This window comes from Anas acuta, chromosome 17, assembly GCF_963932015.1.
Source record: "Anas acuta chromosome 17, bAnaAcu1.1, whole genome shotgun sequence".
Classification (NCBI taxonomy): Eukaryota; Metazoa; Chordata; class Aves; order Anseriformes; family Anatidae; genus Anas; species Anas acuta.
Window position 1 is genome coordinate 1,981,863 of NC_088995.1, and position 11,373 is coordinate 1,993,235.

The window sequence follows — 11,373 nt, forward strand, 5'->3', positions numbered from 1 at the left end:
CAGTCTTGTTCCACGCTGCAGCTGCTGTGACACCGCTGGCAGCAGAGCCCCAGCCCTCAGCACGCAGCGAGGCCTCTAATGCCAGCCTTGCCCTAGAAGAGTGACTGGCTAACGAGCCCGGCTAATCCCCAGCTGCTGTACCCAGGTAATAGCCTTAGGCTGCAGCCCACAGTCATTATCTAAGCCCTGCCTGCTCCAGCCTGTGCATTACCAATTCCCTTACGCTGTGCCAAAGCACAGGGGATGCTAACAGCACTCATAAAGCACATTGACAAAGACCTGGTGCAGGTAATAATGGAACACAAATTAACAAAGCCTGCACGGCGTGATTCTGAATAGGTTGTCATTAAGCCTGCAGTGATGAAACTTACCCTCACAGAGCATTTGCACGCCCTTCTGCAGTGCAACAGCGCTTCATGCAAGAGATTTTACTGCACAACGTTTCAGGGTCTCATTAGATAAATTTTATTACAAGGAGTTTAAAAAGCACTGACTAATACAGCATTAAAAAGCATTTCACTACGCCAGCCTGGGATCAGAGCTCACCCACCACGGAACTCGGGGTTCCCCCAGCCACCTCCTGGGCAGTTCAGTAACAAACCAGGACGCGAAGTGAGGGCGCAGCCCCCACCACAAGGACCCAGCACCAAGCCTGAAGAGCAGGAGCAGGCTCAGCAACATCCCCACTGCCTCTGAGAGCAGAGCGAGCAAAACCCCACTGATGGATCCCTGAGCCCAGGCTGCGTTTCAGAGACCAGCCCTTGCACAGCACCTACTGTGCTCCCATGCACCAACCCCACACCTTTTGGATGAGGGGCTCCCAGCCCTAAGCCCCCCTCGTCCCCTACCACGTCCTGGCTGGGAGCTCGCTGTGGTTTTCTCCATCCAGCACTGCTGGCTGCAGAGTAAGTAGCACACGAGGGGCAGGGAGCATGCTTACAGAAAGGGCGAAGAAATTCTCCTTCAGAGGGTGTTGCAAAAAGCCCCACGGAAACACAGACGATGGGGGGCCCTAGGCAGGAGCCCGTTAGTAAATACGCAGCTTGGGATGTTGCTTAGTATAGGTCACAGAAGTAAAAACCTGTAGTATACTCTCACAAATTAAAAATACATATAAAATGATCACTGCCCATAAAAATTTAAATTCATATAAAGTCTTCAATGACATGGCAATACAGCAATTACTTGCGCTCAGATAAATAAGTACTATAGTGCATAGTAAGAGTGCGTAGAGTGCTAGGCATGGTTTTCATATGTGGTAGGTCACTTGTCCTCCAGGTAACCAAATTCAGGGTTCTGGGGTTTTGCCTAAAGGAGAGGTGAAAAAAATGCTGTTTTCAAAGAGTACTGGATAAAAACCAATGGAATAAAACCTCACTAAAGCAGAAAGGACTGCGAGTAGCTCATCAGCCTGACACGATCTCTGCAGCACGAGGCAGGTGGACGGCTCCCCTCAGCACCAACATGAGGGACAACCACCAGGAAACATCCTCTCTTCCTAACCAGTCCCACTCAACGGGATGAGCCCAGCAAATCAACAGCACATTAAGCAACAGCACACTTTGCTCATTAACACATTTGTACGCTGAAAAACTGAAGAGCTGGCTGCTGAGGTACTCTGAAACAGAAGCATGGAGAGCACAGAGCAGAGCACCGCTCGCCCTGACTGCCTTACCTTGACATTCCTGCTCCTCAAGCCGCCTGGCACATCCGACAGCCCCAGATTCCTCCCTCCTTCATTTCTGAAGCTGCAGAGGAAGAACAGGGACACTTTCAGACAAAGCAGGCAAACTTGTGCTCTCACTGCCAAATAAGCACAGTCTCTCCCCACCAGGGAGTCTAGAAGCTCTAGGGAAAAGCCCTTCATTCTCCTGAATATTAGCAGTTATTTCTGTAGCAGAAGACCCAACCCTCTATTCAGTTGCCTTTAGGCACCTCAGTGATACACACACACTGCAGGAAAAAAAGTAACAAAAACGTTAAGAGAAAACACAGGTGATTCAGGCTACTTCTAAAGCAAGCTGGATTAAGCAGCAAAGGAAGTAGGCATTGAGCCGTGAAGGCATCACAAAAAAATTTGTATGGCAGCTGCTTGAAGCAGTTTTCAGGACCTCAGCAAGCAAAGGCGTTACCTGCGCCGGGTTGGAGAAGCACCCGAGAAGCCAGACGTGAAGGCTTCCGCATGGAAGCTGGGGCTCGGTCTCACGCGTGGCGCTGTCCCGCCAGGTTCACCTGCACCTCTGCTCTTCTGCCTCCCCTCGTTCCCGGCCACCTTCCTCGGCTTCCCCCTCGTGCTCAGAGCCTCGCCGGCTCTCACAGTTCCCGATGAGCTCAGTGGCGTGTTCCTGGCGTTTGCCGCGTTGCTCAGCAACCTGGCCCCTCGCGCAGGGTAACTGAGCCTCTGCTGCCTGAAGCCTTCCATGCACCGAGGAGAAACATCTCCTGAAAGGACACCAAGGGAGCAATTCAGGAATAGTAAATGCAAAATGTGTTCACATCACAGAACTAGACCTAACTTCCAGTCCAGCAGCACAGCTGAGAGCTGTAAGGATACCGAGTTTCAGAGATTTAATCCTTCCGCATAAAACTAGAGCAATGGGAGGTGACTGAAAACTTTAGCACTTTGGAGACAGAAAAAGATAACATCTACTCAGCTTGGAATACAAACAGTGCTCCTGGAAGTGTAAAGGAAAGCACTGTGCATAAAAATCTGTGTGTTGCCCACACCTTGATGCCTGATTCGCCTTCGAACCAGCTCCGGTGATTCTCTTCTCTCCCTGTTGTCTTGAGGAGACGCCGACTGCTGCGATGGGAAGCTGCCAGCTGGGCTGGCTGTGGCTGGGCGCAAGTCACATTGATCCTAGGGCAAACCACAGGGATTTAAATGACAGCTCCTTCAAATTTATTCTTGTAAAAACATCACAAAGCATCACCCTCCAAAAGCACTAAGGTTTTTAGGGGGTTGTTTTTAGGAAGAGGCATACACTGGCTTGTTGTGTCACAGAGCTTAGGAGAAGTTGCTCACTACCACAGGACCTCAGGAAAAATGGGCCTGGCAGCATCAGGCAGCCCTGCTGAACAGAACCACCCTGCAATGCGGGGCCTCGCTGCCAACCAACCGGTGACCATACGGTCTGTTACGGGGTGTTCTGAATAAGCACTAAAGCACCAAGCGGCCTACTTGGCACCTGTCCATCGTTCTTAAAAAGCAGCAGCAGTTCCAGCAGTACCAAGAGCTGGTGTGCTTTCTGTAGTAGAAGAGTAGAAGAGGCAGCAATGTATGGAGGAAGCAGAATACCCTAAAAAGCAACCTGCAGCATCCATCACTTCATAAAGGCACCACTTCTCTCTCAGGCCCAGCTTCAGATACATTCATGCTTTTACCTGTACTCTCTCTTTACCTTTTACCCTCCAAGACATTTCTCCACTTCCCAGATTTGCAGTCTGTTGTTTCCTTCCTCTCTTACCTACCCAGGGTACAGGCTTGCACACCTCTCCCCCCTTAGTTTCGATTCACACATCCTGGTTTCAGCCTAACTTTTACACACAGCTCAAACATTTAGGCCCTGAAATTGCACGGTATTTTTTTCAGTTTCCATATGAGCTTTCAAAGTGATTGTTCTTTTTTCAGTAAGAGCCCCAGCATACCACAACAGTTCAGACAGAACCAAGAGGCTTCAGGAAGACCCAATAAAGGGCCAGTTACACTGATTCCTGAAACGTCCCACCCCCAAAGGCACAGCACTTGAAATACTTCTTGAACAACTACATGCAGCAGAACGAATCAAGTTCTGTCTGTTACCTGATGATGGAAGAGGATCTCCTCTTCTAGTGGGATGCCACAGAACTCACAGGGAATGATAATGTTTGCTTCTGCCTGGACAGCTTGGTGCTGGGGTGAATAAACAGACCTACAGCTTCTGGAACCAAGGTCTTGCAGCCCATCATATTTCCGTGGGTTTGGAGAGGAGCTTCTTTTACTGAACGAGGCAAAGGCACTTGCTGGGTTACAACCTGTCTGTTAGGCAATTAAAACAGAAAAATTAGCTACCACGTTTAGCGTATGCGGGTTTTAAAAATCATGCTATGCAAAGATACAGTTGCTAGGCTTCTGACAGTATCACCGAGTGAACACTGCGCCCTTGTTCAGTCACAGTAACAGAAAAAAAGCTCAACTGCAAGTCCCTGGATACAGCACAAAGAGAAGTACTACACCTGATGAAGAATCAGATCTTCAGCAGGGTAGAGCTCCTCACAAAACTCACACGGCAACATGATCTCATCACCTGCAAAGTAAGGACAGTTATATCCTCTACCACAAAAAAGTCAGCTGCAATCGGACCAACTCAACTTTAGAATTCCTAAGCAACAGATCTCTGTTGTGCCACAGGACAGCAGCCAGAGCAACTGCTGAGGAAGCAGTTACTCTAGTCCCATTTGCTGAATTTCACGAGCAAGTTTCACATCACCCAGAGTCAGAACAATCTTTTGGGGTCAGAAATGTATTGAATGGTTTGACACACAAGCGTATTACTACCTCAGGTAAACCCTTTTGCACCATTTTTCTCTTCAAAATAAGCTGGCACTTCAGGGCTCACCCAGGTCTCCCTTCCCTGTCACCTACAATTGCTATAAATCTCTCAGCACTTTGTTTCTAAAAATCACCCAAGAACAACATCAAGTTGGGTACACAAGCACTTCATTTGGAACTGAAGGCACTGCTGCATCCCTGGAATAGCATCACCACCTTTCCCTTTGCTGTTCCAAACTGTTCTGATTTAAAAATAACTTTTTTAATGAACATATCAAGATCAAAGATCCATTATAGCTTTTATTTCTTCTTCCCTTGCTGTCTTTAGCTTCTTTCTAAGAGGTATTACTATTTTTGAGGAAGACAAAATTTAAAGAAGAGTCTAGAATATGGTCTTCATGGAGTATCTAACCTCCTATGCATTAGGTATCTAAAAATGATTTAGAGGGAGTCTCACAGACTCATTTTGATGTTTTAAAGATATCAATAGACAATCTTTAGCACTCTGAACCCAACAACTCTCTCTCTCTCTCCCCTCCCTCAAACTTTAAGAGAAAACAAACAGCATTTATACTTACTTTTTATGTGGTTTGAAGTGCTAAGAGACAATAAAGAGTCACAAGAAAAGATATTTGAGTTGTCTGTTTCATCAGGACAGGCAGATGGCACAGACTCTTTGGTGTAGTAGTGTTCCCAGAAGTCACTGTCAATTTCTGCTGCAGCATCGTTGTGAGGATTCTCACTTTGCAGGCTAAGGGCCAGCATGTAGTCTAAATTGGCGTTCCGCTCTCCATAGAGTGAGTTAGTGTTTTTATTTCTCTCCCACTGCTCCAGTTCATGCTCTTCAAAATATAAATATCATAAATTTTAGAGAACGTTAAGCCTGCAACAAGCAGCTCACTTAAATACGTCACACTAGTTCAACCAAGAGTGCTTCACACATGGACACTCAAGGAGTTCAGTGCTTCAAAACCTAGGACACTCCTTGTATTGACTGGGAGGAGGGAGGAAAGCAGTCATCCTATTTCTGTTTGTAACAAGCAGATAAAGGGGGGAAAAAAAGCTGTTTGTCTTACATCAAAAGCTCAGGTGAGGCCTAAGTGTGATGGGAGCTAAACAAAATCACGGAGGAAAGCTCTGTAACCTACCCTCAGTTGTAACACTGCGGTCTGGGCCTTTTCTTCAAGATACGGGTGGGGAAATTAACTCCTTGGAGTACTACACCTGACAGCAGGGGGGATTATACATGTACAAAAGAAAAATCCCCAAAATGTTTCCTGGTAGTAAAGTTATGCTGAAACCAGCGCTGTTCAGAACAGCACCCAAGACAGAGCTGATGGTGTCCAAAGAAAGGCTCGGCTCCCCCCCTACGCTGCCGTATTTCCAGCATCACTGGCATTTCACTTGTCCTGATTACACCAGAATTTTACACAAAGCTTACAACGTGCATAGAAATCCTAACTGTGAGCACAGCTTGGGATTCAACACAAGTTGACAAGTTACAGCTCTCCACGCCTTTAGCTTCATGAACTAAGCCCAGACGTTATTTCTACAAGCCAGGCAGTCTCCTACAGCAGACTGTAATTTAGTGTTCTGCAGTGTTAAACCCTCCGAGCGGCCCACACCACAAAGCAGAGCACACTTTTAGCTGAGAGCTCATGGAAAGGGCATGTCTGAAACGTGACAGGCCCCTCGGCACGTGGAGCTAGGAGATTAGAGGCTTAGGAGCGAGCAGAGGCATTTCTACCAGTCTCAGCTACGTCCAGGCAGGCTGTTATTGCAGACGCTGCGCACTAGGTGTGTGAACCCGCACACAGATCTTACCTCCCCTTCTACTTAACTGAAGAAGAGGCAGCTGCTAAATAAAAATTGACAGAATTTGCAGTGAGTGAACAAACCCAATTTCACTTTTAAGCTACATACTCTCTGAGACAATAGAAGAGGCAGCAGATTGGGCTTTCGCACCAGGTATCTCAGCATTCCTCTGACTAGGAGGCTTATACATTTGCAGTTCTGTTCCACAGCAAAATAGTAGCAGTCACATTGCCTCCACAGCTTTCATTACTAAGTTATTTTCTCATAAATCAGTTACAAAGCCTTTTACTTGGCTCAGCTGTCAAATTAAAAGCAAATGATTACTCCCATCTACACCTTACCTTGATTTTGACTTCTTTGTACTGCTGAAACATTTCTTCTCCTAATGTCCTTAATTGCTTTGTCTCCTACACAGCTGCTATAAATCTGCCTTTCCAGCACCCTGGGCATTCTCCACAAGGGCCCAGGGTAGTTATCTGATCTCAGCTGGTTTCTAATGTCTCGAAGGGCGCGCAAGTGCGCATCCGCATCCTCGTCCTCAAAGCGAGGCACTGTTCTGCTTACTCTGGCTTGTTTCACTTCTTTCCCACAGACTCGAGGGTGCTCTTTCAGATCTTTTACCATTATGTTAAGACCACACCCACTACATATCTCAGTCCTAGCTCCACAGTAACTTTCATGATCCTGAAGCTTATTGAAAGGAAGCTGGATGTCACAATGCTGGCAGACCACAGGACGCAAGGGGCACGCTGATGCCTAAAAAAAGAAAGAGAGATTATTCTTCACGCATGGAAAACTGAGGCAGAGCTGGGGGAGGTTCTCAGCTTGCTGGAGACCTAAGCAGCCTATTGTTTCTTTAGCCAGATACAAAGCTACACCGAAGAGAGCCTGAAATAAGATACTACGTGAGAAATAAAAGAACAGCACGTTGTATAACCTGCGTACTCATAAAGATGCCAGCTGAAGCACTCCAAATATTCAGAATATTGTCTAAGTTTGTAATGCTTGAACAGCAAATTCACACAGTGCTTTTTGAAGCTAGAGTTAGATGTAGTATTTACAACCAGCACCAGCCACGTTTCATTGAGTACAGCAAAAAAAACATGTTACTGTGTTATATTGGGGAGCAGATTTACAGCACATTTACTACACACAAACTTGCAGGATGAACTACTTCCAGTCCTCTGGACTGGACATATCTTCAAAGAAAGTCATTTTTTTCCCTCACCAATAAGCAGATCTGCAGGACACTTCCAAAATTATCTTTAAATGAGCCCAAAGGAAGGTAAAATACCAAAAGATATAGCAAAATTGACTACGGCAGCAGAGAACTGGATTCAATAACTCGAAAATACCACTGTGTCCTGTTTTAGTTCATTTTGCAAGTTTTTTAAAAGTCTGTTTGGACACAACAACATATTAAAACACACAATGACAGCAATAGAGACAGAAATGCATTATGTTAATGGAATGAAAAAAATGAGTTAGTTGTAGCCTGTACTTCTGAAGTATTACACCTCATTTTTCATCTTAATCACCAGCAAGAACAAATACACCACTTTGATGTGAAGGCTTGAGCCATTTCCCACCACATTTTTTCAAAGCATGTGAATGTAGAAAGCATGGTTAAATAAAAGTGCTGCATAAATCACGGGTTGGAATCCAGGCCTTTGCTGACAGAAAGACTCAAGAATCAGTGCTTGGAAACACCAGAGTATCTTCCAAGTGTACGTAATTATAAAGTGCACCAACCTCATGATCCTCCAAGAGGCTTTTTTCTACCTTCATGCTACACTTGCAGGTAACCTGCAATAAACAGATCTCATTACATTAACTGCCGCAGGAATCAGCATCTTTAGGGGAGAACTGTGCTCATCACCTGCACGTGTTCCGACTCGATGTGGTTCTTCATTTCGGACTTGGGGATCGACTCATTGCAGTAGCGACACACTTCCAGGTTTCTGCTACAGTGGATTTCGTGAATGGTGAAATTAGGAACGGGAATATCCTTTTTGCTACAAGAAGAATCACAGAGGTTAGGTTTCAAAAAAAAAAAACACTAACAATGTTAAGCTTTTTTTCAAAAAGCTTTCATACATTTGTTTCTTTATAGGATTTCGTAGTTTATAGAACCAAGCAACTAAAAAACAATGAGCCCACCAGACTTCTAGGTTCCTGTGTAGTCAGGATATGAATGTGTTTAACATGCAAAGGTCACAAGTTAAGCATGAAGATTCATGGTGGATTAGTTTCTTTATGTGAAAGATAACTTCTGTATGCTGTAAAATTTATCACCAGGTTTGAGTCAAATCAGATAAAATAAGTTTCTTCCTGAAAAGAAAGGCACAGCTTCTCATAGCTCGGCAATAAGTCCAACACTGGAAAAATTCAGTAACTGATTCCGTTGTGCTGGATCTTTACCTGTACAGCCTACTGCTTTTACCTTCCCCTGCCACAAGGACAAAACGCTACATCTGATCGCTTTTCTCCCCTGCCAGGCCCCAAGAAGCAAACAGCCTGACAAACAACAAAGTCCAGCAGCGGCGCCTACGCTGCACATAACTTCTGGCAACCAAACCAGATGGACACTGCAAAAAAAAAGTTTAGATTCCAGTGTCGTCTTCAGGAAAAAAAAAAAAATGATGTTTAGTGGCTGGTATTTAAGATGCAACTTCTGAAGTGACACCGTTATCAATAAATGTTTACCAACACTGGAGCTTCTGAGGGATGATAACTTATCAAAGGAAAACAACTGACACTTCACATGCACCTACTGATTTTTTTTTTTTTTTAACATCTTTGCTTTTGAGCCACAGAACCGTGAGGAAACCTTCATACCGTGTACTTCCCACCCTCCTCACTGCCAGCCAAGCCTCCCTTTTTATCCCACCGCCTCCTCACTGCCCAGGTGCGTCAGGAGGGTGAGTAACGGTTGTGCAAACCGCTCTGCGCCTGCAGAGAGGAACCACCCCGGCCCCTCTCCCAGCCTGCCCGCCGCCTCCCGGCTCCCCGCCGCCCGGTTTCGTTCGGTTTCGTTTCTTACCAGTTGCCGCACAGCCGGGTTTCCCCCTCCGGCACCGCAGCCGTGGCCATTTTGGGGGCGAGAGCTGAAGGAGAGGTCGGGTCAGCGGCACCCAGCGGCCCCCACACGACCGCCGCCCGCTCCCCTCAGCCCCCGGTCAGACCCCGGTGCCCCCCCACAGCCCCCGGTGCCCCCCACAGCCGCCAGCCCCGAGCCCGCCCGGTTCTGGGGGCTCCGTCCCTGCTCCCCAAAACGCCTCAGCGGCCCCCGAGGGCTCCTCGCCCTCATCATGAGGCGAGACCCCGGCCCCCCCCCTCAGGGCCCGGCGCCCCCCGCCCCTCACCCGGCTCCTCCGTCAGCCGCTGCCGGGCCCGGTCTCGCGCTTCCGACCGGCCCCGCCGCGCCCGCCTCCCGCCTCCTCATTGGTCGGTGGCAAGCCCCCGCCGCCAGATGATTGGTTTGAGCGGGTGCCGATCACCGCTCGAACGGCCCTGGGTGCCGATTGGCTGGCGCAGACGTCACCGGGCTGAGGGCTCCGCCCCCCGTGGGGATTTGAAGTTTGGCCCCGCCCCCCGCCTGAGGCGATTGGGGGGGGGGGCGGGGGGCATCGCCTCACAGCCCGCAGGCCTCGTGCGTCGAGCAATCCGGCTCTGTGTATAAATACATAAATATAAACATTTAAACATAATATATAAACATTTAAACACATGTATAAACAAAATACGGGTTTACACACGTGCCCCTTCCAAAACCGGCTCGCTCCTGTACCTAAGCCAGCCCCACCACAGCTCCCCAGCCGCCTCAGCGGTGCGGCACAGGTCACTGCTTCCAGAGGTTTTTGCCTTCCTGAACCAAACCCTGGCTCCTCTCACGTCTAAAATCTGCTGTGGAGCTGTTCCTGCGGCCTGGCCTGGCGCCTCTCCAAACCAAGCGCCTCGTTCTTGAGTAAAACCACATAAAAACAGCCCCGTTCCTTGTCCCCAATGGGCCAAAGGGCTGTAAAGCGGCCGGTGGTACCTCACCTAATCACAGCACCGCGGCGTATTCTGAATTCCAGGATAAACGCTGAGCAAAAGAAATCAAACTCCTTGACAGGTCTTCACATTAAACTTCAAGAAGATTGCAGGTAACCAAGCATGACCGTGTAACAGGCTACGGAGAAAAATACAGCACAGCACTTAAAAGGGTGCAGTGACAATTTTGAAAAAGGCTACGCTATAAAATTCATAGCTTTCATTACTTTGAAGGCCCGATTTTTCACTTTGATGCCTTTTTACGTGCCAGTAAACCGTAATAATGTATTTTCTCAGTTTTTGATTCTATTCCCTCCTGTACTGGGCTTGGGAGAGAATCCATACCTCAGGAGAGAAGCTAACTGCATTTAAGATGCATCAAGAGAGTGTTGTCAAAGCACATCCTGAAGCAAACCAATGCCTCTGTCTCAAGGCACAAGGAAGAGATGAGCAGACCACGTGAACACCTCACACGTCTGGGCGTTGAAGTTCCGCATTTTGTTAGAAGGCTTCTAGAAGGGTTTTTTTCCACATGAAGTTCTCAAGGAAAATCCCTCTCCCACACAGCACACAAGGTGCGATGTCTGCAGGGTAAGCACGCCGCTGAACTTTGCGGGCACAAGGTTTTGGGAGGCCAGGAAAGGATCTTGTGGATGTGTGCCTGGGGGAAAGCACCACGGGAGCCACCCCGCCAGCCAGCACAAGTTAATCCCCTGCAAGACTTGTCTTCAATAGGGAAGTGAAGCAACCTCTGGTCAAACCCAGCTTTAACTTAAAAATACTTGCTGACAAGTGCTGCTAATTGTGTAATCATCTAAAAGGAATCCAACTTCTCGAAACAACTGCAACCACTGACAAACTTCTTTGCTCCTGCTTGCAGCCCTCATCTGAAGAGGCACTATCTTGAGAACAAAAGGTCACCGAGGCGTTATAAGCCCTTGAAATAAAGGAACTGGCTTGTGAAGATTTCTGTGTATTGTTTTTCCTTCCCC

General features: G+C 47.5%; 1 protein-coding gene across 1 annotated transcript; it reads right to left on the reverse strand.

Annotated features, from left to right (window-relative positions):
• Positions 1-441: 441 nt before the first annotated feature.
• Positions 442-9,855, reverse strand: TRAFD1 (TRAF-type zinc finger domain containing 1). Its single transcript, XM_068653548.1, has 12 exons — positions 9,712-9,855; positions 9,390-9,453; positions 8,226-8,361; positions 8,099-8,152; positions 6,688-7,102; positions 5,110-5,373; positions 4,216-4,286; positions 3,803-4,018; positions 2,728-2,860; positions 2,133-2,442; positions 1,676-1,748; positions 442-1,308 (listed from the first exon to the last, which is right to left on the reverse strand). Exons 2-12 carry the CDS (start codon positions 9,437-9,439, stop codon positions 1,264-1,266), a joined length of 1,767 nt encoding a protein of 588 aa, XP_068509649.1. The 5' UTR covers positions 9,440-9,453; positions 9,712-9,855; the 3' UTR covers positions 442-1,263.
• Between the last annotated feature and the right edge of the window lie 1,518 nt (positions 9,856-11,373).